The 26,020-nt window shown below is 36.2% G+C and overlaps 2 protein-coding genes across 5 annotated transcripts; one reads left to right on the top strand and one right to left on the bottom strand.

Moving 5' to 3' along the window:
* The first annotated feature begins 213 nt into the window (after positions 1-213).
* Positions 214-2,363, top strand: LOC141712491 (WAT1-related protein At2g37460-like). The gene is made up of 7 exons (XM_074515462.1): positions 214-502; positions 630-692; positions 772-888; positions 1,072-1,312; positions 1,397-1,558; positions 1,638-1,789; positions 1,921-2,363. The coding sequence occupies exons 1-7, from the start codon at positions 312-314 to the stop codon at positions 2,186-2,188; spliced, it is 1,194 nt and encodes a 397-aa protein (XP_074371563.1). The 5' UTR covers positions 214-311; the 3' UTR covers positions 2,189-2,363.
* A 248-nt stretch (positions 2,364-2,611) lies between these two features.
* On the bottom strand, positions 2,612-7,454 carry LOC141710795 (type I inositol polyphosphate 5-phosphatase 8-like). Of its 4 annotated transcripts, none has more exons than XM_074513320.1 (11): positions 7,000-7,199; positions 6,549-6,614; positions 6,383-6,467; positions 6,226-6,303; positions 5,638-5,728; positions 5,154-5,258; positions 4,614-4,989; positions 4,278-4,474; positions 4,043-4,148; positions 3,688-3,836; positions 2,612-3,360 (listed from the first exon to the last, which is right to left on the bottom strand). In XM_074513320.1, exons 1-11 carry the CDS (start codon positions 7,009-7,011, stop codon positions 3,072-3,074), a joined length of 1,554 nt encoding a protein of 517 aa, XP_074369421.1. In that variant the 5' UTR covers positions 7,012-7,199; the 3' UTR covers positions 2,612-3,071. The 4 variants fall into 4 exon arrangements, with proteins under 4 accessions (XP_074369421.1, XP_074369422.1, XP_074369423.1 ...); XM_074513321.1 differs by lacking the exon at positions 7,000-7,199 and adding an exon at positions 7,331-7,454 and having other exon boundaries at positions 2,613-3,360; XM_074513322.1 differs by lacking the exon at positions 7,000-7,199 and adding an exon at positions 7,331-7,417 and having other exon boundaries at positions 2,613-3,360; positions 6,549-6,611.
* Between the last annotated feature and the right edge of the window lie 18,566 nt (positions 7,455-26,020).

Below are 26,020 nucleotides of genomic sequence, written 5' to 3'. Positions count from 1 at the left end.
CAATTTAATCAACGATGGAAAAGCAAGTCCATCAAACAAGTCATCCATAAGCACAAGCTAGATGAAATACTAAAGTTTTTTGGGGTCTACTGAAGCCATTATCAAGATATCGTTCCTGAAAGTATTCTACGATACCTCAATAATTAGCATTTTACATGTATAATAGAGCCCCTTTCCCCTGGATTACCTAAGAGTAAAGAAGTAAAGCATTAAACTATTAAAAGCGGTCGGGGTAAGTTTCACATTCACTATAAAATGTGGCTAGCATTGAGAGCTAGTGTAGTAAGCTGCTATTGCTTGAACTCCAAAAGATGTGTGCAAGCAAAGTGTTTATGAGAGCAAAGCCCTTTCTTGCCGTTCTTTTCCTGCAATTTGGTCTAGCAGGAATGGATATCCTTTCGAAAGCAGCATTAAATGAAGGGATGAGCAATTATGTATTTGTTGTTTACCGTCATGCGATAGCCACCATCGTAATTGCTCCTTTTGCGATCATTCTGGACAAGTCTCTCTCTCTCTCTGTGTGTGTGTGTGTGTGTGTATGTGTGTGTGTGTCTGTTGTGTCTTTCTGTCTTTCTGTGCTTCTTCAGTTACTCTAAGCATGCAGACATCTGAAATTATTCTTTGTACAGGAAAGTAAGACCTAAAATGACAAAAGCAATGTTTGGAAAGATCATGCTTCTTGGATTACTAGAGTATGTTAATACTACCAACATCCTATTCAAATCTTGTAAAATAATAATGTATTATTTATTAAACGTCTTAATTTTGCAGACCAGTTATTGACCAGAATCTTTACATCATGGGGATGAAGAACACAACTGCAACATTTGCAGCCGCTATGTGTAACGTCTTACCTGCCATAACATTTGTCATTGCTTGCATTTTTGGGTAAACTATTCACTATTGTGCATATTACCTATTTAAGTTGTTCCTCTAATAAGATGTTCTCCTATAAAAAGATCGTAAAGAAGCACTTCTACTCGTGGGTTTGTACGTAAGTACACTAGACCTATTCATATTCTTCTCCCGAAAACCAGTTTCAAGATATTGCTATTATTTGAACTATCATAGGCTTGAGAAGGTTAAATGTAAGAGTATCAGAAGCCAAGCAAAGGTAGGCGGCACACTGACTACTGTAGGTGGAGCCATGCTCATGACACTTGTCAAAGGGCCAGTTATTGATTTAATATGGACAAGAGGAAGAACTCATCAACTCCAAGGAAGTGGTGGAGTAGATCTTCAACATTCAGTAAGGGGTTCACTTATGATCACCGTTGGATGCTTTAGTTGGGCTTGTTTCATGGTTCTACAGGTGAGATTTATCGTAGACATGAACTTGTTCAGATTTTATTATATAGAATTTGCTATATTTCTATAAATTTACCTTGTTTACCAGGCAATCACACTAGAAACATATCCTGCTGAGCTCTCTCTAACAGCTTGGATATGCCTGATGGGCACAGTTGAGGGGGCTGTAGTGGCCCTGGTAATGGAGAGGGGAAATGCTGCCGTTTGGTCCTTGAACTTGGACACTAAACTACTGGCAGCTGTCTACAGTGTAAAGAAAGATTTTTTACAACAATATTTATTTTCATCAAATTTATGACATCTTACAATGCCTTTGGTAAAATATGCAGGGTGTATTTTGTTCAGGACTAGCTTATTACGTGCAAGGGATTATAATGAAAGACAGAGGACCTGTTTTTGTGACGGCTTTCAATCCACTAAGCATGATCATTGTCGCTGTCCTCGGATCCTTCATCCTAGGTGAACAAATGTACCTGGGAAGGTAAATTTTGATCTCACTCTCAATTAGTACATAAGCCTGCAAACAATAATATTCATTTTGATTTAGGCAGAAAAAAAGAGAAACTGTAAAAATTAAAATATCAACTTATGTGCTTATAACTTTGTTAACAGGGTGATTGGAGCCATTGTGATAGTTGCAGGACTTTATCTAGTTGTTTGGGGTAAGAGCAAAGATTACAAGTCTGAGTCTCTGCCCATAGACGACAAAAAAGCAGCAAGCTACGAACATGCCATAGAAGCAAGTAACAACAACGATAAGAAGCACCAAAAGGTTCTAACCATAAATGAACCTACTGAAGAAAATGCAGGGGGTGAAGTAAGAAAACTGAGAACCAGACAAGATGATAGTTTATTGAAAAGTGTAACGCAAATAGTATAAAAAACTTGCTCTCTGGAAATCTAACAGACCACATAAACTAGAAAAGGGATAGGGAATTGGCAATGTATATGTATGTATTCAAGTAATCCTTGCATTATTTTAAATTATCGATTCAGCCACTTCTATAACATGTAAATAATCCAATGAAATAATCAACTACATAGTTTCTCAGGCAGATGTAGTCCTCATAATCACACTTCCAGATTACAGTGATCCCTTAATAAAGATCATGTTCAAAACCTGAAACAGCTAACAAATAGACATTTGATTATCGCGTCCAACACGACCTTCTTAATATTTCCTTCTTTTAAAAAAAAATTCATATCTCCTCTTTCACTTTTATAATAATCTCTATCACTGGCGCCTTCTAAATGTTTTGCTTTTTACTAATTACTATATGCCAAATCTATGTATGTAAATGTGTGCGTACACGCCAGCCCAACATATGACAACTCACAAGTACTGATCTGTACCTGGGAAAATCAGAGAATTCATCTCAACTATAATGTTTGAATACAAGGAAAAGGCTTCATCCTTAGTCGCCCAAGTTCTTCGTACCCTTAAAAAAAAGGCCATGCCGCATGCTTACATTAAAATCCAAATGTTAAGCTACCAAGTTCTTGAACACATAAATGATACAACGTATTCCAGTTTAACCAGATACATATGTTTGTAGTTTCAAGAATCTTTAATCACCCCGAACTTGATCACACATCAATATTTATAAAAGCATTGATTTGATTACTGGTAATCACTCAGTATCAAAAAGGTAGAAAGTATCTTAATAGTATACAAATTGTCGTTGTATCAATGATATAGAGGCTAAACTACATTGCACATACTTGCAATTCCTTCTACATTCGGCTGAGATAGTCACATTTTGTCAGGATTTGTGCAGTTGTCGTATTCTCATTGGATTGTTACTAATGAAGCTGTGACCGGAAACATAGGGAGGCACATTTTGTGCAAGTGTGTGCTCCTTTAGCAACAACACTTCTTCTAAGAGTAGCCCGCAAGGTTTGTTGGATGTGTTATTGAGTTCAAACTTATTTGGTGCATTCACTTCAACTGAAAATAGTGAACAGACTGGTCTGTGATCTGAGAACTTAAACTCAACCCTTTCATACCACATCTGCTTTATTCCTTCTCCTTTCCACAGTATTCTGTCACACCTGTTAATGTCAAAAAATACAGTTGTTATATATCAATCAATATTTACTAATTGATGACACATATTTATGCATTTCAATTAGTGCAAGCTGCTCAAATTGTGCAAAACACCTACTACTTTAATATAAAATACTGAGAATAGAGGGGAAAACAATACTAGTTGCTGGTTGGCTAGTAAAGAATAGACAACTAGCATAGACAATTCAAGTTCTAATGTTAATACAATGTAGTGATGTAAGTGAAAAGAGGTACCGAATATGTATACAGGTAAAATAAGCAATGAAGAGTAAATAAACAGAAACAGCTAATTGACCAATATGAAACCTTACCAAGCAGGAGTTCGCCGTTTGTCTTTAGAAATGGAGGTTTGTCCCACATAATCGTCAGAGTTGGTAAGATATTTATAGGTTGGAGGAAAACTTATTCGACCTTCTTCCCATCCCTCGAAGATACGGCCGGCTCTTTGCTCCATTTTTAACTGCAAGTAACCAGACCATGTTTTAGAAAAAATGACTAGTGCATTTACTTGTTCTTTAATTGACACTTGATCACTCATTTCATCTTCTAGCTTGACCCTCAGCTTAAACTAGTCCGCAGAAGGGACAGTATAACAGCATTATGATTACGACACATTAAATACATTAGAAAATAATCCAAAAATTAGTAAAATATATTATGTTTTACCTGATCTTTCTCCAAGAGCGCTCGCCAGTCATTTTTCTTGAGTAGCTCATTAGTGTCATCACCAGATGCCAGTCGATAATTTAGATCTCCCAGCCAAATGATCTTACTACATTGGTAAAAAGAAATATTATATAGAATAATGTACAGCGGTTTAAGCAGATAGACTGAACACATGTACATGAAATTTATATTCTCTTTTTTGAGATTAATAGAAAGTGAGTAATTGAGAGCTTACTCATGATCCAAAATGCTATCAGGAGACATTGCTTGTTCGGGAACTCCACGTGAACGAGGAAATTTAGTTTTCTTCAGTATCTCCATGACATCCATATTTCTTTTTACTTCATCTCCCTCTTTCTGTCCGGAAGCCAGGTGAGTGCAAACGAAACAAAATGTTGTTTTGTGCATTGTCATACTCATCGATATAGACCCCTACAACAGTTAAAAAAGAAAAAAGAAAAATTATATTATTAACAGATTGTAGCCATGTATTTGTGCATGTAATCAGAAACAACTAGCATAAGCTGATCCGTAATGATCTAGCACAAGCGAAGGATGCACGCTTGACTACCTTGTTCCCAAGATATCCCATGATGCCTCTTCCGACACAGGATAATTTTATATTGCTGATATGATGATGCAAATCTGAGCGAATCCACACGCATAGAAAAAGTCCCACCATTTGCTTACTTGCTACCAGGGTATAACCGTCTTGCCTCCCTGAACAGCAAGGTGGACTCTGTGAATCTTCTTCACTAGAGCTAAGTGGGCATGTTCGTTCTTCGCTAACCTCAGCATCAGGGGTGCAATTGTAATAGTCAGGAAGTTGTGGACCAGGATTTTGACTATTTAGAGCTTGTCGAATAATTGAAAGCCATTTTGCAGCTGGACCACTATCCTCTGCTCCCAGAACATTTCCAGCATTCAGAGGTACGATCTCCTGAAATCTGATTAGGGTTGACAAAGTTTTAAAATAGTTGGTCAACAGTTTACAGAAAAAACACTTTACACTAGCAAGAACCATCAGATAAACTCGACATAAGATACATGAAAATTATGAAGAAAATATATAAGCGGATTGGATTCTTGGACAAAGTAGATTATATAGTACCCGATAACATAGATGTCAGCTGGGACACCAGTGGTTAGCCAGTTGTTTAAGTTCAAGTCCTCATTCGGTGAGTTTCCTCCTACATTCCATGTCCCCACCGCCAACCTACAGATATTAACACCTCATTAGCCTCCTACGGTCAATCTTATCATCTGCACAATATCTGAAGTTAAACAAGTATCTTGTCTTTATGTACACACTACATTACCAATACTAATTTGTTTTTAATTGTTATTTTTACAGGCAGACATATTTTTTAATTTAATATTAGGATTATGGATTCAGTCTGTATGACTGTTAAAAGAAGATCTGATCAAGTAGTTAGTTTAAATCAATTTAGAGTGTAGTTGTATTATTTATATGCATATTCATGTCACGCTAGAAAATATCAGGAAGTACTATTTCGAGTTTCATTATAATATTAGCAAGTACTATGCCGACTTCTGTGTACAGGAATTCAAGTTAAAAACTGATAGTAACTCACCTGAGATTGAGTGGATTGTGGATCACAGGTATCTCTGGAATAAGTTTTGAAATTCCAATACTTTCATCCTTTGCTTCTATCAACCAATCACCTGCTCAATAGAATGATCACAAGTTTAGATAAAGTATATCATAATATTACTAATCTGTTGATTATGAACTTAATTGCAAACGAAGATATGTAGACTATATAGAAAATTTTCCTGCAGTTTTGCCTATGCTTATCTACTGTTAATATAAGAGACCGAAGTTCAAGTTTCAGTATATAGACTACGAGTAACAGGTTAAGGATTCAGAAGCACGAAGTATGTGAGCAACATTCACGACTATAGTTTTTTACCTCAAATTTTTTGAAAGAACTTTAAAATTTTTAGACAGGCCTAAAAAAAATGGTGTTGAAGTCAACTTCATGATTAGAATTTCTAATGTTTGGTCAAATTGGCAGTGGTGTAGTTTTCAAAACCATGTTTCAAACATTTGGAGAAAACAAAAAAAAACATGCTCCAGCAAACTAGTTGAAAACGCTTTCAGTTCTTTGATCAATAACAAAAAACAACCAAATAAACTATTCTGGACCACCGGACCTTACCGGTAAACTCCTCGGGCACTATGGCACAACTGTTTTCGCTCAAATAACTCATTCGTCCATCTCTTCTTTGCAACATAGCTAAATTTTTGTAACGTTAATATATTAAAACCTGAATTTTAAGTCGAATAAAAGAAGCTGATGTAGTTCTAAAACATACCTTTGGTGAGGTGATCCGAATGAAATTCATCAGCCCCACTCTGTATATTCAGCCATTTTCTCGCTACTTTCTTCGACCACGAAGACTGCAAGACAATTTCCAAATTATGAACACAATTGTCTTAAAAAAGAAAAACTTGCATCGATAAGTTTACAAGGTAGCATACCTTTAACTGTTTATTGCATACTCCAGCCATCTTGAAATCCAAGAATGGGTTGATCAAATGCCTCTGCTACAAGAATTACGCGAGAAGTGATTCAATTACAGATCATAGTCTATTTATATGGGTGCTTAATCAAAATTTGGCAGCATGCAATTTTGTCATAAACAATTCCAAGCTATTTAAAGAAGAGGCCACGGAGGGTTTGTTAATAAATTAGATTAAATATGAGGGTTCAAGTTTCAAATGTTAATAAAGAAACGTCGAGTTGGAGAGTTAATTGGAGACAGCTTCTGAAGAAGAATATCACATGGAAAATAGATATATAAAAATAACTGAAAGGAATAAAACAGATATTTGTAAATTACTTGCATATGAAAAATATGCAGAGAGGTCTACAACAATCCTAATCTTATTATATATCACAGTATAAACGAAGGGTCGATTGAATACTCACGTAAATCAACATGCATCAAAATTTTGCTTTCGCGTAAATCTAAAAACACAAGGGAATAATCTGACTACCACCACATTCTGTATCCAATTCAGTATTAGTTTCTTTGGACGTAGCATTACTCATAGGAGATAGTACATGTTAATTGATAATCTCAAGAATGCTGATTTTCGGAGGAGCTAGCTAAATATAGATCAGAAGTGAAACTTTCAGAGCTATCTGTGTTATGGCATTAAACAGAAAGGAAGTGACAAGAAGCATATACAGAAAATATGAATAATGAACTCACAGAGGAATAAAAATAAAGACAGGGGGGGGGGGGTCAATATGTTACCAGAGTAGTTTGTGTTTCAACTACTGATGTGTTGTTTTGTAGGCTTTTGTGTCTGCTTTGCTTTCGAGATTATATTATATAAGAGGTGATCTTGTATACTGGTCCAGACTACAGAGTACTGGTTTAGTGTATTGGTTGGCGTAATGGCGTTGAAGAGGAATGAGAGATCAGACAAGTATGGTGGGGCGTTTCCTCGGAAAACAAAATTTGACACGGCAAGTTTTCCGTATTTATACACCAAATAAAACTTTAATAATGTCAACGCATTGGTTGTTTCGTAAAATCCAATTACTTTTTTATTTCAAAATTAAATTCAGTTATAATTACAAATTCAAATTTTAATATCTAACTTCAAATTTATCAATTTCTGATCGGATCGGGTTTAGTAATTTTTCACAATTAATTTTTCATACATAAATATAACTTTATCATAATTATATTATTTCTCTGATTTCGATTTATTGTTGCTTTCCTGTTTTATTAGTAACTATATTTTTCTAACAAAATTTATTATCATGACGTTATATTTATATAAATTTATGACAAAGATAATATGTGTTCTCTGTGACTCTACAATAATTAGATTAGCTTTTAATATAGATGTTTGGATTACGGTATAAGTATGCAAGTTAAGGGGATTAAACTTGAAAAGTTTGCAGGTTAAGAATATGCAGTTAAAGTTTGCAAAAATTATTTAATTGTGTGAATAATTGATCATTTTTGACAAAAGTTTGAAAATATTATGCCTATATTCCACAGGAGGGGAAAGGGGTCAGCTGTTTACTAAGAGGTAACAGTGAGACTGTGTAGTTGGGATGGTTGAGACAAAATCCAAATTTGCGTAATTAATTCAACCAATACGGGAAGAATGTTGCCGCAACAATTTAAACCATATTTCGTCAATTTCAATTAAATAAATTATTAGATTTCTGTAATGAGATCAAATGATGGCGAAACTAGATCCGGGAAAGTACACATAAATTACGTACATAAACGTGGCTACGCATATGACTTGGTATAAAATTAAAGCAAATACGACCTTTTCACCTGTTGGCTGTTGGATAATTTTTTAGTAAAAAGAGCAAGTAATCAGGGAACAAGTGTACTCTTTACTACTCCCTCCGTCCCTCCCAAATATTTACATTTGGGTGGGGCGCGGAGTTTAAGAAAAATGATAAAGTAGTGGAGAAAAGTTGAAAAAGTGAGTAAAGTAGTGGGACCGATTAATATTATATGTATAAAGTGGGTATAGTGGAGGAAAGTAGTGGATGTAGTTAATTTAAAAATTATAAAAACTTTACTATTTTTGGAAAATTTTGAAATGTAAAGAATTGGAAGGGACATCCCAAAAAGGAAAGTGTAAACAAATGGGAGGGACGGAGGGAGTATTTTGTAAGCATTTTTTTTACTGAAGATGGATATGTATTACCGCTAAGAATGTATCCACATGTTAGCTTTAGGTATTGAAGTTGTTAAAAAGGTTGGGGTAGATAATCCTGTAGTCACGTATGATAACTCCGGTGAGCGGGGCGGCCCCTTCCGACGCCGTGTCTGGACCTTCAAGGTATGAATATGGTGTAGCTGCTGTTGGGAGCCTGCAAAACAACACCGGAGGGGGGTTTTGTCCCCGCGGGGCCTCCGGTGTAAGAATAAGAAGCTGGTTGGGGAAGATGAAGATAGAGAGGACAAAGGTGGTTGTGTGTGTATAGGCTGAGTATATGAGTGTGTGTGTGTGATGAAAGTATTTTCTAACCCCTAAACCCTTCATTTTTGGGGGTATATATAGCCCAAATATAGTGTTTAGGGGTTGGCCCCTCTAGATCAGGGCTGTTGGTTCTTGGGGGTGGAGGACGCCTGCCTTGGGTGGATTGCCTACACGTGTCCAGGGGAGGACCACCTTCAGGGTGTCCTAACGGCCTTCTGACACGCGCCGTATTTGTCTGATATGTTGGTTGTTGATAGCTGTCATCGTCACGTGCCCACGTACCCTTCCTTGGCGGGTTGTGGAACGTGCATGTGCTTGGTGGAACCCCCCCTCGTGGTGATTCTGGTTCTGGGCTGGATCCAGGTAGGCAGGTGATCCAGGTCATAGGCTGGGCCCTGGTTGGGGGATGATCCAGGTTCTGGATCTGGGCTGGATCCAGGTAGACAGGTGATTCAGGTCAAAGGCTGGACCCTGGTTAGGGGATGATCCAGGTCCTGGGTTGGACCTGAGCCTGGGCTCCTGAAGGGTTTTTAGCACATAAACGCAGCAAAAACGTAAATTTAAATCTTAAAAAAACCGAAACCCTCTGCAGGATCCATGCGAAAAATAATATTTAATTCGTAGTTCAGTATGTTTACCTTAAGAAGCTTTACGTTAATGGATAGATGGAGGTCTTTAATAGCGATCCAAGAACGATGAACGGAAATCCCTAGCAGCTGCTGCTCAAGTGTGAAGCACTCCACCAGTATTCACCAAGAAAACGATGTAATGAATGAGGAGGAGATGGAGAGAATTAGGGTTTTGTAAATCTTTTTGGTTGAGGCAAAAATAGGATCTATAATATTATATTTATAGGCAAAATTTTCAGCTGAAAATTTTCCCATAAAATATTATTATTATTAACCCTTTATTATTCTCACTAATAATTAAAACACCTTTTAATTATTAATCCTTTTTCTAAACTCTTTACAAATAATTCTCTCACTTGATTTAATTTCCAAAAATTAAATTCTTAATTAATAATATTAAGAACCTTTTTCTTAATTAATTTATAATCAATTAAATCTCATTTAATCAATTATTAAATTTGCCAATTAATTATTTATTTCATAAATAAATAATTATCAGCCATTATTAATTAATTTCTCCACCATTAAATCATTCTCTTTTATGTTGTGACCCTATAGGTTCAATATTAAGCCGGTAGTAGAAATAAATATTAATAAAACTATTTTATCATTATTTATATAAATTCTCTAATTCATTAAATATGATTAATTAATTAATCATATTTATTCTACATCGTGAGGGATACTTCTCAGCATATCGCGACTATCCGGATAATACGAATTCACTGCTTAGAATACCAAGAACCTATTCAGTGAGTAGTTACCGTACAATTAATTCCTTCTACCCTGCAATGTCACGATTAAATACAAGGCATGGAACTTGTGTCAAGCCTATCTTATTTAATCACTTGCTTTCCCATTCACTATGCTTAGTTCTATTTAATGTAAATTAGAAACTCCTTTCTAATTTCATTCACTCTGGCCAGACATTCCTGAACTAGCATAAGTGGATCAACATTGAACATTCTCTTCCTTCACTGGAAGGGGTAGATCCTTTATTGATCATACACTATCTTCGTGTACAAATTTCTATACCCAGTAGAGCCCTTATAATTGTCCCTTGAGACTAAGAACTAAACCAAAGCATAGTTCAGTGTACACAAGATGACTATGATGACCTCAAGTCTAAGGATACTTGTACAACTATCACTATGTGAACAACTGCTGACACGTGAGTGAACTCCATCAGTTGTTCAGCTGTGTGAGTCATGTTCAGTGAACTTATTCTATAATAAGCACCTACATACTAGCTATAGTGTCACCACACAAATGTCTATGAGAACAGACATCCTTCATAATGAAGCAAGCATAGTATGTACCGATCTTTGCGGATTATTAATTACCAGTTAGTAATCCTACGACCAGGAACTATTTAAGTTTAGAGTTATCATCTTTTAGGTCTCATTATTATGATCTCATCACATTCCATAAAAGCTTTACTCCAAACTGTGGTATATCTTATTTAAACATTTAAATAGATCGAGCCCGCAATAAAAACAAAACAAGCCTTTTATTAATATCAATGAAATCAAAACAGATTACATAAAAGTTATTCCTAAATCCGCATACATGATTGGACTTAGGACATATCTCTTTCAATCTCCCACTTGTACTAAAGCCAATCACTCTGGTATCTAATACCCATCTTGTCTTTATGACGATCAAAGTGACTCTGAGAAAGTGGCTTTGTGAGTGGGTCTGCTACGTTGTTATGTGTGTCAACTCTCTCGACGTTGACATCTCCTCTTTCAACAATCTGAATTGCACCACCATTCAGACTAAACACGTACCCTGGCATGGATTTGCTATCACTTTCTGATTGAAAACTAGAGTCAGTATAACCCTCTATTTTCAACTCAGATTCACCACCAAAAACAAGAAAAATGTCCTGAGTCCTTCGCAAGTACTTAAGGATGTTTTTCACTGTTTTCCAGTGGTCTTCACCTGGATTGGACTGATATCTGCTCATCACACTAATTGAATAAGCAACATCAGGCCTTGTACACAATATCACGTACATGATAGATCCTATTGCTGAAGCATAAGGAATCTTACTCATACGCTCTCTTTCCTCAGGTGTCTTAGGAGACATTTTTTCGGAAAGGGACACTCCATGGCTCATCGGTATGAGACCTCTTTTGGAGTTTTCCATGCTAAACCTTTTAAACACTTTCTGGATGTATGTACCCTGGGTAAGACCTATCATTCTTCTAGATCTATCTCTATAGATCTTCATACCGAGAATGTAGGATGCTTCTGCCAAGTCCTTCATGGTGAAGTTCTTTGATAGCCATACTTTGACTGATTGTAGCATCGGTATATCATTTCCTATAAGAAGTATGTCATCCACATACAATACAAGAAATGTTACCGCGCTCCCACTAACCTTCTTGTAGACACATGGTTCATCTATGTTTTTGATAAAACCAAACTCTTTGATTGTCTCATCAAAACGGATGTTCCATCTACGAGAAGCTTGCCTTAAACCATATATGGTTCGCAACAGCTTACACACTAGGTGTTCATTTCCCTTGGAAAGAAAACCCTCTGGTTGTGTCATATACACTTTCCCCTCAAGTTCCCCATTGAGGAAGGACATTTTCACGTCCATTTGCCAGATCTCATAGTCGTAGTAAGCAGCAATCGCAAGCAAAATCCGAATTGATTTTAACAGGGCTACAGGCAAAAAGGTTTCATCAAAGTCAATCCCTTGCCTTTGTTTGAATCCTTTTGTCACGAGCCTGGCCTTATAGGTCTACACCTGGCCATCTGCTCCAATCTTTCTTTTGTATACCCACTTGCATCCAATAGGCTTAACACCTTCATGCGCCTCAACTAGAGTCCATACTTGGTTGGTATACATAGATTCCATTTCGGATTTCATGGCACTATGCCATTTCTCTGAGTCAACATTACTCATAGCCTCATTATAGGTCACAGGGTTGTCATCATCAATGATTGACAACTCATTGTCATTCTCAATGACAAGGCCATAATACCTCTCAGGTTGGCGAGACACTCTCCCTGTCCTACGAATGGGCTGTTCCACAGAAGGTTGTTCAGTCTGAACAGGTGTTTCCACTTGATCCATAGTAGTTTGTACTTCTTGAACTTCATCAAGTTCAATTTTGCTCCCACTGTTTCCTTCAAGGATAAACTCCTTTTCCAAGAAGGTAGCATGTCTGGAGACAAACACCCGATGATCGGTGTAAAAGTAATACCCCAAAGTCTCTTTATGATATCCCACAAAATTACATTTTACGGATCGAGATTCCAGTTTATCTGGGTCAACTTTCTTGACATAAGCTGGACATCCCCAAATCTTAACGTGTTTAAGGCTCGGTTTCCTTTCTTTCCATATCTCATATGGTGTTTGAGGAACAGATTTGGAAGGAACCTTATTCAGTAAATATGCTGAGGTTTCCAATGCATAACCCCATAGGAATACTGGAGGATTCGCATAGTTCATCATGGACCGAACCATGTCTAACAAAGTTCGTTTTCTCCTTTCAGATACCCCATTTAACTATGGAGTATATGGAGGAGTCCATTGGGAGACTATACCATTTTCTTTGAGATAATCTAGAAACTCTCCATTCAAGTATTCACCACCTCGATCTGATCGAAGAGTTATAATACTGTGTTTGGTTTGTTTCTCCACTTCATGTTTATATTCTTTGAACTTTTCCACCCATGGCTTGCGTAGACATTGGTCCACGTACATCTGTGTGTACCAATCCTAGCAAATCTGCAGCCCTCTCTCCATGTCCACTAAATGGAGATTTGGTCATTTTACCCAATAGACAAGACTCGCATGTAGGATACGATTCAAAATCAAAGGGGTCAAGTAACCCTTCCTTATGCACATAAACGCGGCGAAAATGTAAATTTAAATCTTAAAAAAACCGAAACCCTCCGCAGGATCCATGCGAAAAATAATATTTAATTCGTAGTTCAGTATGTTTACCTTAAGAAGCTTTACGTTAATGGAAAGATGGAGGTCTTTAATAGCGATCCAAGAACGATGAACAAAAATCCCTAGCAGCTGCCCCTCAAGTGTGAAGCACTCCACCGGTATCCACCAAGAAAATGATGTAATGAAGGAGGAGGAGATGGAGAGAATTAGGGTTTTGTAAATCTTTTTGGTTGAGGCAAAAATAGGGTCTATAATATTATATTTATAGGCAAAATTTTCAGCTGAAAATTTTCCCATAAAATATTATTATTATTAACCCTTTATTATTCTCACTAATAATTAAAACACCTTTTAATTATTAATCCTTTTTCTAAACTCTTTAGAAATAATTCTCTCACTTGATTTAATTTCCAAAAATTAAATTCTTAATTAATAATATTAAGAACCTTTTTCTTAATTAATTTATAATCAATTAAATCTCATTTAATAAATTATTAAATTTGCCAATTAATTATTTATTTCATAAATAAATAATTATCAGCCATTATTAATTAATTTCTCCACCATTAAATCATTCTCTTTTATGGTGTGACCCTGTAGGTTCAATATTAAGCCGGTAGTAGAAATAAATAATAATAAAACTATTTTATCATTATTTATATAAATTCTCTAATTCATTAAATATGATTAATTAATTAATCATATTTATTCTACATCGTGAGGGATACTTCTCAGCATATCGCGACTATCCGGATAATACGAATTCATTGCTTAGAATACCAAGAACCTATTCAGTGAGTAGTTACCGTACAATTAATTCCTTCTACCCTGCAATGTCACGATTAAATACAAGGCATGGAACTTGTGTCAAGCCTATTTTATTTAATCACTTGCTTTCCCATTCACTATGCTTAGTTCTATTTAATGTAAATTAGAAACTCCTTTCTAATTTCATTCACTCTGGCCAGAGATTCCTGAACTAGCATAAGTGGATCAGCATTGAACATTCTCTTCCTTCACTGGAAGGGGTAGATCCTTTATTGATCATACACTATCTTCGTGTACAAATTCCTATACCTAGTAGAGCCCTTATAATTGTCCCTTGAGACTAAGAACTAAACCAAAGCATAGTTCAGTGTACACAAGATGACTATGATGACTTCAAGTCTAAGGATACTTGTACAACTATCACTATGTGAATAACTGCTGACACGTGAGTGAACTCCATCAGTTGTTCAGCTGTGTGAGTCATGTTCAGTGAACTTATTCTATAACAAGCACCTACATACTAGCTATAGTGTCACCACACAAATGTCTATGAGAACAGACATCCTTCATAATGAAGCAAGCATAGTATGTACCGATCTTTGCGGATTATTAATTACCAGTTTGTAATCCTACGACCAGGAACTATTTAAGTTTAGAGTTATCATCTTTTAGGTCTCATTATTATGATATCATCACAATCCATAAAAAGTTTTACTCTAAATTATGGTATATCTTATTTAAACATTTAAATAGATAGAGCCCGCAATAAAAAATAAAACAAGCCTTTTATTAATATCAATAAAATCAAAACAGATTATATAAAAGTTATTCCTAAATCCTCATACATGATTGGACTTAGCACATATCTCTTTCAATCTCCCACTTGTACTAAAGCCAATCACTCTTGTATCTAATACCCATCTTGTCTTTATGACGATCAAAGTGACTCTAAGAAAGTGGCTTTGTGAGTAGGTCTGCTACGTTGTTATGTGTGTCAACTCTCTCGATGTTGACATCTCCTCTTTCAATAATCTGAATTGCACCACCATTCAGAGTAAACACGTACCCTGACATGGATTTGCTATCACTTTCTGATTGAAAACTAGAGTGAGTATAACCCTCTATTTTCAACTCAGATTCACCACCAAATTTTGTTCTTAAGACTCATCCTGACATGGATTTGCTATCACTTTCTGATTGAAAACTAGAGTCAGTATAACCAGGAGCAAAAATTTCTTCTAAAGCAGCAAAATTCCTCGACCTTAATCCGGATCTGGATGCCAATCCGGATTATAGAATAATTTGGTTGCTTGGAGAAATTTCTGTTCCCTGAAGACCATCGATCCGGGTCTGCTAGGATCATGATAGGTCTTACTGATCCGGGTTGAAGGGTTTTAATTCTGAAAAATTTGGGAATTTCAAACGGTTTTGCTCATTCCCCCCCCCCACGATTTTGAATTTCAGGCAGTTACTTCCTAAAAAATCGCCCCATAATCATTATGGGTTTTAATGTGCTTTCAATGTGCATATATATAAATATATACATATAAATTTGTTCAGTTTCTATTTTTGCTTTTCCTGTAACCCCCTTCTCGTCCAATCCCAGGTTGCCATGTGGCAACCTCTCTCTTGCCCTTGTTAGGTCACACACACTGTAGAAGGGGGTTGAATACAGTGTTTACTACAATCAAATCGAATATATAAGAACTCAAGTAACAGAACACAGATTTTATTCAACACAATAAACTCTGTTACAAAGAACTGTTCTCTCTCAGTGATGAACAAATTATCACGAGAGCTGCTAGGGTTACAAAGAATAATAACTTCGATTAAAATAACACATATAGTGTAAACCCTATGTTATGTTTATATAGACACACGGTTACAAGATAAGTTCTAATTGATATTAAATATAATTATGCTTCCTAAAATATATCAATCAGATATCTCTTCTTCCAAGTATTCTATTCTTCATAAAATTCTTCTTCATGCATATTTCTTTCCGTCTTAGTCTCGATCTTCTTTCCTTTCAATCAGCCGCCTGCCTTATCTGAAAGTCTCCTTAAGTCCTGATATTATCTTCTGATAAATATCTTCTGATATCTTAAGTTCTGATAACTTAAGTTATGATATCTTAAGTTCTGACTTAAGTATAAGTGCCAATTTCCAGTTAAGTACTAATTTGTCATGTTAAGTAAGATCTGAAAATTAAACACAAATCATATTAGTCATGACATCACAAATATATCTAACAATCTCCCCCAACTTGTAAATTAGCATAATATACAAGTTTAAGAGATATTTGATGATGTCAAAAATATTAAGTACAAATGTATGAGAATTTGACTAGATAACTACAACTTACAGTCCTTGTAGCTTTACCATCCTTAAAATTTGATTTCAGCTTCAGTTTGTATATCCTTCAGAATTTAAGCAGTTGTAGATCTTTGACTTGGCTTCAATTTCTGATCTCTTTGATGTCAGGTGTTGTTCTGAGATAGTTCCTCAAAAGACTTCTCTCAGCATATTCAAGTTCATTGACCATTCTCCTTTTAGGATTTTTCAGTTCAGCTGTATCTTCACCAGTTTGAAAAATAGCAACTCTGAGATCATTTATCTTAACTTTTCTTATATCCTGATCCAGTCTAATAATATAGGCTTTATCATACTCTAGATTGAATTCAAGTCCCTTAATACCAGAAAATGTAGTGATGATTTTAGCAGTATTAGGCTTTATTTCAATAATATCTCCACTGTGAGATCTGTACTTAGGACAGTATGGGCTGTCAAAATTTACAGAGTAAAGCCTCTTCTGTCTTTGAATATTTGACTTTAAATAACCTGCAGCACCATCTGTTGATCTGTTTTTCACTTGAAGTAGGAATAGAACGTGTTTCAGTTCTTCAAAATACTTCAGTAGAATAGCATTCTTCCTGATATGGAATACCCTCCCATCTGTCATAAAATATAACATGACATCTTCTTTCAAAACAGAATTGTAAACTATTTGTACAGATTCAAGTTGATTCGATCTTTCTAGAGTAGCTCCTACACCTGGTTCACTTAAGGAAGTTGGATCATTGGTAGTGTTGTGTATTCTCTTCTCTTTAGAACTACCCAATCCTGATTTGTCTCTTACTTCCTTTCCTTGAATAACTTTTGCTTCAAAACCATTTGATGTAGTCTTCAAAGGTTGAGTCTGTTGAGCTTTGGTGAATCCTGGTAAAAGCATCTTTGAAGGTTTAACATGAGCAATGTCAGAGGTTTCCTTTTCTTTATCTTCTGATATCAAGCCAACTTGCTATGTCCGAGGTTGCTTGATTCTTTGTAATATCAGAACTTACTACATCTTGACTCTGAACAACTTGAGCCATGTCAGAGGTTGTTTGATAAATCTTCTTTTTCTTTAGAGTAAGACTAGTATCTTCTTCATCAATTGTTTCATCATCCATGATTGGCACGTATACCTTTACAGGTTCATCAACTTTTTCTTTGCCCTTAAATCTTGGATCTACCTCCACTTGTGATTTGGCTTTGGTTGCCTCAGAATTTGTTTTCTCCTTAATCACAATACCCTTAGGCTTTGGAAGTTTCTTTTCAGCAGTAGAAGCTTTAGACTTGAATTTGACATTTTCCGCTTTAAGTCTGGCTTCTTCTTCCTTTAGACTTTCAAATTCCATTCCTGGATTTTCTTTCAGAAATAATCTCTTTGAAATTTCTTCATCTAGCTTCTGTAACTTAGGGTCTTGATAATAAACTGTTGCTTCCTTCCCCTTAAGCTTCAGTTTCTGCATAAACTCTTGACTTTCACCTTGTATAGGAACATCAGGCTTTGTCAGAACTTGTTTACCAGAACTTATTCTTCTATCAGCACCAGAGTTTGTTCTCTGTATAGAAGTTCTAGCTGTCTTTGATGAAGAACCTTTGCCTTGACCATGACCTCCACCCTTATCAGAGTTTCCCTGGTCATCATTTCCATCATCCTTACCCTTCAGTACTTGACTAGATTTGCATTTGGACTTAATCACTTTCTCCCCCTTTTTGGCATCAGCAGGTAAAAGAAGAGAGACAAGCAATTCTAGTGAGGATTGGATCTCATTGAGTTGAGTTTGCTGAGAAGATTGATTTTTCAGAATTTCAGAAATCTGATCTTGTTGCTTCTCCTGAGCTTTCTCAATATCCCCAATTCGGTCAAAGGCTGGTTTAAAAAACCTGTTCTTTTCCAATTTTATATTCATGTCTTGCTGAATCAAAGCTTCTTGAATTTTGTTCACCTTGGCATGAGTTATTGAGTGTTGACCTTGAAGGTGCCTAGTACTCAATGCAGTAACTCTCAGTTGTGCCTTGAAATCATCATTTATCAGTATTTCATCAGCTTTGGCCTGGTGTTCAGCAAGAATTTTTTTAGTAGGAACAAAATCAACTTTGTTCCATTCCTTAGTCCACTCATTTCCTCTAGGAGTTTCACTCCAAGGTACTAGTGCATCCTCTCTAACAAACTTCTTGATTAGATCAGCTTTGCATGGAGCTTGTTGAGGTGCATGTCCTGAAGGACCAGCTGTATCAGCATCTACAGTAGTACCAGCTTCACCAGTAGTTTCAGCATTGTCAGCATCAGAACTTACAGAGCCTGCAGTATCAGCATCCTCTGATAGAATAACAGTATGTGAGGCTATAGAGGTTTCAACATCATCCTCTAAGTTCTGATCTGCAACTAAGTTCTGATCAACATCCATACTAATGCCCACCTAAAATCTGATCTTCAACATCTAGATTCAGAGAAGGTGTTGTTGGAATTTCTGGATTAAAATCAGCTTCTGAAATTGGTGTTGTTGGTGGAGTGAGTTGAGTTGGTGAAGCTTCCAAGTACAAAACCTCAGGCACAACCAAGTTATGTATGTCTATTTCAGCATTTGTACCTGGGTCTTCAGCATGTACTGGATCAACTATAGGAGACACAGGAGGTGTAGTCACTTGCTCTGGAATATCCTTTTTCTCTTGAATAGGAGACTTTTGAGCTTGAGTAAAGTCTGATTCAGCTGTGGGAAGTAGTTCAATTACTATAGGTTCTGTTGAGATCAGAGATTCCTGACCCCCTTCCTTAGCTGCTGCTTCCAGAACTTCCTCAGAGATAGGTGATTCACTGACAGCCCTCCTGGCTCTTTGCTTTTTGAGTTTCTTTGCTGAAGTAGAGACTTTGGGAGCTGCATCATCAGAATTTAACTTTCTAGATCTTTTGAGGGGCCTAGAACTCCCAGTTTCAGTATCTTTCTGAGAAGAGAACTTCTCAGCTTCTGCAACAACAGGTTCTGATAAAGGAACCTGTTCCTCATCATCTGACTCATCTCTCAGAATGATTCTCCTTTTCTTCAGTTGAGTCTGAGGCACAGTCTGTGACCTCTTGGGTTTAGAAGATAAAGGTTTCACTTATCACAGGTTCAGATGCATGAACCTGTGCTGCAACTGTTTCCTCAAATGATTCAAAATTTATTATTGACCATTATTAAATCAAAACATTCATCACATGATAAAGTTAAAAATCGATGAAGTAAAGATTAACAATTGCAATTAAAACATGCACAGTCACATAATTTGAGAAACAAAGATCAAGTCTTGCAATTAAAAGGAAATTTCATTAATATATCAGATGAGTACATTTCATGAAATTTATCAATAACATGCACCAATTACAAGATAGACCTATTCTAAGATTCTTAACATCAACAGCTTTAGTCCTAGTCTAAGAAGACATATCGACTAGCTCCTTCTGCTGCTGACGAAGAGCACCGCAAGACGGATGATATGTTCTTGCTGACGGAAAGCTTCTCTCCTTTCCTCTTCCAGACGATCATAATGAAGATGATAGTCCATATAAAAGAATAAGAGGTCTGTGTGAACCTCTTGTGGAACTGAGGTCCAAATCTCTTCAGGAATGACGGTTACATGCCACTCCTGTCGCCAATCATCACAACTTAACTCGATATTAAAAGTATCATAGTTCAGGAGCAAGTTGAAACGAACCATGGTTTTGATAAGTATGTAAAAAGAGTGAGTTTGTGAGAAAATGGAAGATGTATTGGCTGGAATGAATAGTTGGTTTAAATAGCCAATAGAATACCAGGAGATGCGAGGAGTATTTAATAATTACAAGTAAAAATTATTATACCTCGTCTTCCTAGACTAATGTGTAATAATAACAGTCATTAAAAGATCTAAAGCCAGAGTTAATGGGCACGGGAAATGAGTAATGATTACTATGCACATTCAGTTTTAAAAAAAAACTGTTCCCACTTAACAAATGATTATGACTGCTTTATCTCACATTATCCAATATTCTGAGAAAATATGACCGTTCAAGTAATGACCAAAAATAAACAAGTAAATAAATACTGCCATGTAAGCATCAAAACTTGATTATTACCAGAATTTAAAGGTCATCAGAATATGGCTTCTTAACTCGAAAAGTGAATATTTATTCCTGTAATTCTTCACACAAGTACTGATATGGTTTCCTCAGAACTTAATCATTAGAACTTCCATCAGAACTTGTCCTCAGAATTTATGCAACTGACACTAAGATTGTTCATCTAAAACAAAATTGATCACCACATTAATTTTTATCATTCATATGGAGTGTAAGTGTGTGTGTTAAGCTAAATATCAGACAAAAAGTAAAGTCTGATTCACTTCAGTACATCTTAGAAATAAGACAGAACTAGGAATCGTGCTCAAAATCTGTTATTATGCTGAAGTCTACTATAGAATAAGTTTATGCATGAGTCACCCTCAACTGTTTTGTGCTCATTTTATGCATCTTTTGAAATTCCTTTTTACAGTGGCTTCTCAGTGTAAGTGAGTCGCAACTGCTTATCAAAATTTATGTTGTAGTCAAAGTATTTCTCTAGTAGTCATAAAGTGTGAAAAGTCACCAAGAAAATTTTTACTTTTCTAATGCATATTACTTAATACCAGCAATGCACTTGGGTCTTCCCTTCTACATTTTTACTCTAGATCTCAAAGGAGTACCTGATTTTTTTTTCTTTTTCTTTACTTTTTCTTTTGATAAGTGAGGTTTATCAGCACTTAGTACATTCACAAGATTTACCAACATCAGTACTTAACAGATAATAAGCAATATTATAGTTTTTGACTTAGTAATAAGATACACAAAGTAAACCTAACTAAGCTCAATATCAGAATTTGCTTGTGTTAACAAATTTCCACATAAACAATTACTTCAAACATGGGATCTTCAGTATATTAGAGACTACTAGGTCAACATCTAGCACAGTTATCCTCATTGGATTGAATAGTCACAGAAACATTTATATCACTATCAAAGTTTAGAAATTCACATCAGACAATAATCAGCACTTAGGAAGCTTTCAAATTAAGCACAAAATACACAAATATAGTAATATCTGTAAATACTGATCATAAAATCTGATGTATCAGAACATAAACTAAGCAGATTTAGAGAAAGAACCTGAAACTATTCCAAGTTCATTTACCAATCTAGTAAAAGTAGCTTCACACATTGGTTTTGTGAAGATATCTGCTAGTTGTTGATCTGTTGGAACAAAATGCAATTCCACTTTCCAGAAGAAACTGAGCTAAGGTCTCATACCATGCTCTTCGAGCTTGCTTAAGGCCATAAAGTTCTTTATCAAGTCTGTAGACATGATTAGGAAATTTTGAGTCTACAAAACCTGGAGGTTGTTCAACATACACTTCCTCTTCCAATTCTCCATTAAGAAAAGCACTTTTTACATCCATTTGAAAGACTGTAAACTGTTTGTGAGCAGCATAAGCCAAAAATATCCTTATGGCTTCCAATCTAGCAACTGGTGCAAATGTTTCATCATAATAAATTCCCTCATGTTGAGAATATCCTTTTGCAACCAGCCTTGCTTTATTCCTTGTAATTATGCCATCACTGTCAATTTTGTTTCTGAACAACCATTTTGTACCAACAACTGATCTGTTCCTTGGTCTTGGCACTAGGGTCCAGACTTTATTTCTTTCAAATTCATTCAACTCTTCCTGCATTGCTTGCACCCAATCAGCATCTTGAAGAGCTTCTTCCACTTTCTTTGGTTCAATTTGAGATAGAAAAGAATGATAGAGACATTCATTTGATGTAGCTGTTCTAGTTCAGACACCTGCATCAGAATTTCCAATAATTAAGTCAGGTGTATGTGCTTTAGTCCACTTCCTTGCAGATGGAAGGTGATCTCTAGAACTGGATGCTCCCCCATGATCCATGATGTCTCTATCAACATTTTCTGATGCTCCCCCTAAAATTATGCTCTCTGAGTTGGATCCTTCAGAATTTGAGTTTCCAGAATTATCAGAACTTGGCCCATCAGAACTTGATGAATCAGAACTTGAAGAGCCTGTTCTTGGTTCTGATGCTTCTTGAGATGTGGTTGTATCTTCAATATGCTCCTCCTGCACTTGTGCATTTTCCTTTGACGTAGTCACCACAGTTTCAATGACATCAGAGTTTAATCCATCAGAGTTTAACTTATCAGAGTTTGCAGTATCAGGATTTAAGTCATCAGAATTTACAGAATCAGAATTTAAGGCTTCATTCTCAAATCTCAGTTGTTCATGATCATTGAAATCTTCAAGTCCGGTAATCTTCTTATCATCAAAAGAGACATTGATAGATTCCATGACAACCCTTGTTCTTAAATTGTAGACTCTGAAGGCTTTTGTGGAAAGTGGATATCCAACAAAAATTCCTTCATCAGCTTTTAAATCAAATTTGGTTAGCTGTTCAGGATGAGTCTTAAGAACAAAACACTTGCATCCAAATACATGAAAATACTTCAGATTTGGCTTCTTCTTCTTCACCATCTCTTATGGTGTCTTGCCATGCTTGTTAATAAGTGTTGAATTCTGAGTAAAACAAGCAGTCTACACAGCTTCCGCCCAAAAGTAGGTTGGTAACTTTGCTTCATCAAGCATAGTTCGTGCAGCTTCAATAGGAGTTCTATTCTTTTTTTCAACAACTCCATTTTGCTGTGGAGTTCTAGGAGCAGAGAATTCCTGCTTGATTCCATGGTCTTTGTAGAAATCTTCCATAATCAAATTCTTGAACTCGGTGCCATTATCAATTCTTATAATTTTCACAGAATCTTTAACCAATTTATCCAGTTGTTTGACATGATCAATCAAGATAGATGCAGTTTCACTTTTTGTGTGTAAGAAATACACCCATGTGTATCTGGCGAACTCATCCACTATGATCATAGCATATTTCTTCTTTGCAATAGACATGACATTCACTGGACCAAATAGATCAACATGAAGTAGGTGATAAGGCTTAAGAATTGATGATTTAATCTTGCTCTTGAATGAAGATTTTCTTTATTTTGCCTTTTGACATGAATCACAAAGGCCATCAGGAGCAAACACTGACTTTGGTAGTCCTCTCACAAGATCTTTCTTGACAAGTTCATTTATATTGTTAAAATTTAAATGAGAGAGTTTCTTGTGTCAATTCCAGCTTTCTTCAATTGATGCTCTTGATAAGTGGCATTTTATACCACTTAGAACGTCTTAAAATGGCTTAAATTGGTGTCTTGAAATCAAGTATTTTGTGTATTTGATGCGTTTTTCTAGTGTTTATGCATTTCAGGGTATTAGTTGCATTTCGGAGGAGGAATCATCAAGAATAAGCCTTGGCATGTGTTCACCATTGCGAGAGGGAAAGAACGGGCAGATTACGGCGAAGAAACGGAGCAAACCTGGATTTTTTCCAGTAGGGTCCTGCGCGCCCGTGCAGCAATGCTGAGCGGCCGCGCATCAGCCTTGCGCGCCCGCGCAGAAATGCTGAGCGGCCGCGCAGGGTCGGGGAAAAATTTAAATTATTTTAGACTTCTACTTCTGTTTGGCTTCCAACTTCTATGTAATCTGAGTTTTATGGGACTATTATATAGGTAGATTTGAGACGTTTTCACAGAGAGAATTGAGAGTATTAAGGAGATTATGTTTTAGATTGTGTTTTGCGCAAGAAGCGAAGGAGATAAGGAAGAAGACCGATTTAGCACACAGCAACGAAGAGGGCGCATATTTTCTTGTGATTCTTGTTTCGTTATAACGTTGGATGCTAGTTTTCTTGCTTTGACTTATTTACTCTTGTGACGTACTCTGTTTTAATATAATTAGTTTAGTTATTATTTTCTTGTGTTGTTTATCATGATTTCATATGAACCCATGATGGCGATAAGTTCTATTATGGGCTAATCGTGATCGTGGGGTTGCAACGGATTTATTATAGAATTCTTTAGTTAATTGTTTAATACTTTAGTATGTGATGATTGCATGATATCTAGTATTGGTTGTGCGTATTCGTCTTATGTGCGTCGCGAACATATAAGATAGGGTGTTAATCTCTTGTGAAGCGACGGTGGATCTTGAGATTTAGAACTTTCCATGCTAGCATAGGTTCATGTACGTTGAGCATGATTAGTGGGTAATTCTAACAGTTTTATTTGCCCTATGTAATCAAAAGGGATAACTTGTGCTTAAATCGTTGTGTTGTCAATTTCTGTAGACATATAGGAACTCAACATGAGTGATGACTATTCAACTTCTATCTTAAATGTGGATGCTTGGTAGAATGGTATTAGTACAATGAAAGTTGGCTTTTATCAGTTTCGTGTTATTCGATTAATATCATCATTGTCACATGCTAAAGGTAATAACAATGGCTATAGAGGGAAGTAATAATGAAGTTGTGATCTCATGAGTGTTTTATTATTGATAAATTGAAGTGTTAGTTAAGTGGTTAATTAAGTAGTTAATTATAGTTAATATTTAATCAACAGTTTTAAGTGTTATTATCTTAACATTGAGAAGTAGTCATACATTGGTGAGTGAGTTAAATTAGACAATAAATTAGTCTGAGTCTCTGAGGGAACGAACTAGAAAGTATTCTATATTACTTGCGAACGCGTATACTTGCGTGAATATTAGTGCGTGATTTCGCCCTAACAAGTTTTTGGCGCCGCTACCGGGGACTCGGCCTATTTGTTTAGTTTATGTACTTACCATCATTGGTCATTAGGACTCAGTGATTAGGACGTAGTAGTTAATTACTCTTTTCGGTTGTGTTTCAGGTACTTTAGCAAGCGTTTATGCAAACTCGTTATCGTGCTCGCAAGAGGACCTTAGATACCACTGAGGAGAAAGACGAAGTTCTTGATACTCCGGAGAAGTTAGATTTTGAGGATTCGGATTCAGGAACTGAGCAGAAAGAACCAGTAAACATGGGAGATCGTATTGTACAAGCTGATCCAGCTCTTATGGATTTTTCTCGGCCTAAAATTGATGATATTCAATCAAGCATCCTTCATCCGGCTATTCAAGCTAACACCTTTAAAATCAAGCCGGGCACTATTCAGATGGTGCAGAATTCTGTTTCTTTTGGAGGAGCGGCAACTGAAGACCCCAACATGCACATAAGGAATTTTGTCGAGATCTGCAACACTTTTAAGTATAATGGCGTGACTGATGAGGCTATCAAGTTGAGGCTTTTCCCATTCTCACTGAGGGATAAGGCTAAAGACTGGTTACATTCTGAACCAGCTGGGTCCATCACTACGTGGCAAGATCTTGCATAAAAGTTTCTGGTGAAGTTTTATCCAATGGCAAAGACTGCT

This window comes from Apium graveolens, chromosome 3, assembly GCF_009905375.1.
Source record: "Apium graveolens cultivar Ventura chromosome 3, ASM990537v1, whole genome shotgun sequence".
NCBI classification, from domain to species: Eukaryota; Viridiplantae; Streptophyta; class Magnoliopsida; order Apiales; family Apiaceae; genus Apium; species Apium graveolens.
This window is presented reverse-complemented; position numbering and strand designations above follow the sequence as displayed.